Below are 3435 nucleotides of genomic sequence, written 5' to 3'. Positions count from 1 at the left end.
CACGTATTGCGATCGCCTACACGGTTTAGTTGACGTCACGTTCTATGGCGACGGGGAATGTTTGTAACTGGCAGCTTTGAAGAATCCAACTATGTATGACACGGAGTAGAGGATTTGGCTGCTAATGTCAAAATTAAGAATAAATGTAGTGCCTCGTTTCTGTGGGCGTGGTGTGAAAGGATCAAAAGGATTAATAATTGATGATTTTGTTCTTTGATGATCAAAAATTGAACTTGGTATTTGACTTATTTTTCCATTTTCTCCTAGATTAATGGATTTTCGGATCGTTGCAGCCGTTCCAAATTGACAACTGACAAGTACTTAATAAAAATCACGATACACTGTTGAATGTTTTCCCTGCGTGCACATTTTATGCGTGACTGTGTAAAAGGTTTGACAATTAAAATAAGGTTTAAGGGGCGGGGGGGGGGGCGTGTACGTGACGTCATCTGGAAGCGCGGGATCCCGTTCGCCGTTCCCGAGTCCAAGTGAAGTGAAGTTTGAGCACAACAAAAACTGAAGAAAAAACTGCGATTTCATGGTTTTCATGCACTTAAACAAGTTAATATAATTTTGAAATGTATCGAAAAGATGTATTAAATATGGTCCAATGTTTTGAAACGCACATAAATGAACAAGTTGCCACATAATTTGAAAGCAAGCAGGAGCCCGTGCGGTTATTTAAATATATTTTATTATCATATTTCAATAACATGATCAACTTTGGCAGGATGTCAAATAAGTTGAGTTGTCACATAAAATGCCCCAGTTCTTTTCATTTTTAGGTTACCGACGTCACCAGTGTCCTGTGGCGTCTTTGAAATTTTCATTTTAAATTGTTAATTAACCAGTAACTGTTTTACAGACCATACAAACACCCTTAAACATTTTCCTTTAGAATATGCTTTTTTTGCAAAATGCCGGCCACAACCATAGTTCTGTAACTAGTGCGTTTATTACATAGGTATTGCACATTTATTATTTCCATCCATGTACAGGTATTAATGACTTAATGGTATAACCCTACACATGATCATCTTAGACTGAACCAAACTGAGTCACTCCTGTGTTTGTTTTAATATTCAGTAACTGAGATAATGGTTTGGTGATCACACCAATAACTTTCCTTTTACTGAATGTTCCAGCTGCTGGCTTGTTCAGGACTCGTATTCTGAGCTGTAGCTCCAGCACGTCTTCTCCGCTGAGCCCCGTAAAGAAGAAATCTTCATTAAAGACAGAATCCGTGCTTGTTGCACTCTCCCTTTGCTGTATTTTCCCCGGGATCAGACACAGATGCACTGCACAGTTTAATGTTTGCTGGTCATCATCGTCCCTTTTCACGGACTCCACGTGCACTCTGACTGTGGAGAGTGAGGAGACGGGGTTGGCAGAGATGATTCTCTCAGCCACGAGATGCACTTTGATGCGGCCCTGCAGGGCGAGGCTGTGCTTCTGCTGGAGGCTCTCCTGGGACCGCAGAACGTCCAGAGGGAAAAAGACGGACGGAACTAAAGTGAGAGAACTTCCCTGCAAGCTCGGGGGGCAACTCGGAGAGCTTATCAAACTTAAACTATCCAGCTTCCTCTTTCCGATATCCCCTCTGCTGTCGATTAATGAAGGGCAGGAAGACGCACCTCTAAGAAATCCTTTACCTGATGAGCTACAAGGGAATGATTTAGCACAATGGGGAGAGGATGGTTTTTTAGCCTCCCGCGAGGCTCTGGACGCTGCAGCAGCATTGCCTCTATCAAATACGTACACGGGGCACTTGGAGAGAAACAGAGACTCCTTCCTTCGAGTATTGGCGCTCCCAGACATCCCAGCGAGGCCATAGGCCTCTGCAGAGAACGGCAGAGGTTTCTTTGAAGGCTTCACTGCGTCGCCGTTCTTCATCTCTGGATCTTCCAGGGTTGTGTTTGAAGAGGCACCGATCCTGGATGAACGGTTCTGATCCTGCAGGCAGGACGCCATCGCATCAGCTCTCAACGGGCTTCTCTTGCAAAGCCGCGGGGGCAGGCAGAACTCTGGGATTTTGTCGGGGGTGAGGACGTTGCTATGCAACCTGTAACGGAAACTGGCATCGGAAGAGGGAAACATCTCCTCCGTGCTTCTCCCCATACGACTCAGCTCCAGAGGAAGCTTGTCCACGCTTTCCTTGATCTTCTCAAGGACCCACATTTTTATCTCCCAAATGCTGTCGGCTTCCTCCACACATCCAAAATTAGCTTACTGCTGCAAGAAAATAAAAACGAAGAAGGCAGATCAATGCTAAAAGGCATCTAAGACACCTAAATTCACATTAAATAGAAAAATATAGTCCTCACCTGATGGGGTCTCGATGCGTCCGCCTCCAAAGAGAGTCCTGTGTGAGAGTAACAGCTGAGCCGCTGATGTAAAGGTCAGTGCCTGGCTCAGCATCATCGCTCTTCCGCCCCCATCTGCGTGTCAGGGGAGAGGCCACGCATCACCGGCCACGCATCACCGGTGCACCAGGGTGCAGTTATTTGCATTATGAGGATGTGATGTCAGCATCTACGGTTTAGCTCATTTTATACGGAAATGCGCCTTTCTCTTATAACCAGTTTGTTATATGCAGTTAATTATAAAGTTCAACGTAGATTCTGTTATTACAGGATCTATGAGAATACTGACGATGGTTGCGTGATCAGTCGGTTTAAATGCCTCAAGTCTTCATCTCCCGTGAAGAGCTGACCTCGTGTTCAAAGGTAGGTCAAAACAGGGAACGCTCCAGAGCTCCAGAGACCACCGACCACCAGCTCCGTCATCAGTGACATTTAAAAAGCCACCTCACCCGAGGACAGGCGCACCACGGAGGAGGATAAACCCCGAGACGGCCGTTTGATGTTTCATAACTTCCTCCCGTTGGTGGACTTTTGTGGATTGATTTAAGTGCCACTAAAGGTTTTGATTAATTTAAATGACAGATTATTCTCATCGCTTGTCCCGGGTGGTAATAATCACAGTTTCTTATTCATATGGAGGAATCTGCTGATGGAATACCACCTAAAATATATTTCCACTTCAAGAATCTAATTCCACGTCCTTGGCTTAATCTACATTTGACATAATTCATTTATGACGATGTGCTCATGGTGCAAGGAAATGATCTAGATCCATATTATCTTTTCGTGAAGATTACATCCAATGTCCTCCGTAAAATAAAGCAGACACAGATCAAAGAACATTACAAACGTGTTGATGTTGATGTTGATTATCCTATTTCATATCAGCTATAACAAACAATGCAGAGAAGTCTGCTCACCATCCATATCGAGGTTTTATGAGCAATACTTTAATCAACCACAAGAGAGCATACTGTACATGGTAGATGCAGTCTCATTTGTCATCCTGAAGATATTAGTGGGATGTAGTTAATGTTTTATGGTTCTATAGTTTATACAGTTTGCAAGGATT

General features: G+C 43.9%; 1 protein-coding gene across 1 annotated transcript; it reads right to left on the bottom strand.

Annotated features, from left to right (window-relative positions):
• Positions 1-675: 675 nt before the first annotated feature.
• LOC130526357 (C2 calcium-dependent domain-containing protein 4C) lies at positions 676-2467 on the bottom strand. The gene is made up of 2 exons (XM_057033947.1): positions 2325-2467; positions 676-2232 (listed from the first exon to the last, which is right to left on the bottom strand). The coding sequence occupies exon 2, from the start codon at positions 2176-2178 to the stop codon at positions 1039-1041; it is 1140 nt and encodes a 379-aa protein (XP_056889927.1). The 5' UTR covers positions 2179-2232; positions 2325-2467; the 3' UTR covers positions 676-1038.
• Positions 2468-3435: the final 968 nt, after the last annotated feature.

Source organism: Takifugu flavidus, chromosome 5, assembly GCF_003711565.1.
Source record: "Takifugu flavidus isolate HTHZ2018 chromosome 5, ASM371156v2, whole genome shotgun sequence".
NCBI classification, from domain to species: Eukaryota; Metazoa; Chordata; class Actinopteri; order Tetraodontiformes; family Tetraodontidae; genus Takifugu; species Takifugu flavidus.
Note: the sequence above shows the minus strand (reverse complement) of the source record. Positions and strands in the feature narration are given on the sequence as shown.

What these genes read in the sequence shown, in the direction of transcription:
- LOC130526357 (XM_057033947.1), bottom strand. Translation starts at nt 2,178, where the DNA reads ATGTGGGTCCTTGAGAAGATCAAGGAAAGCGTGGACAAGCTTCCTCTG.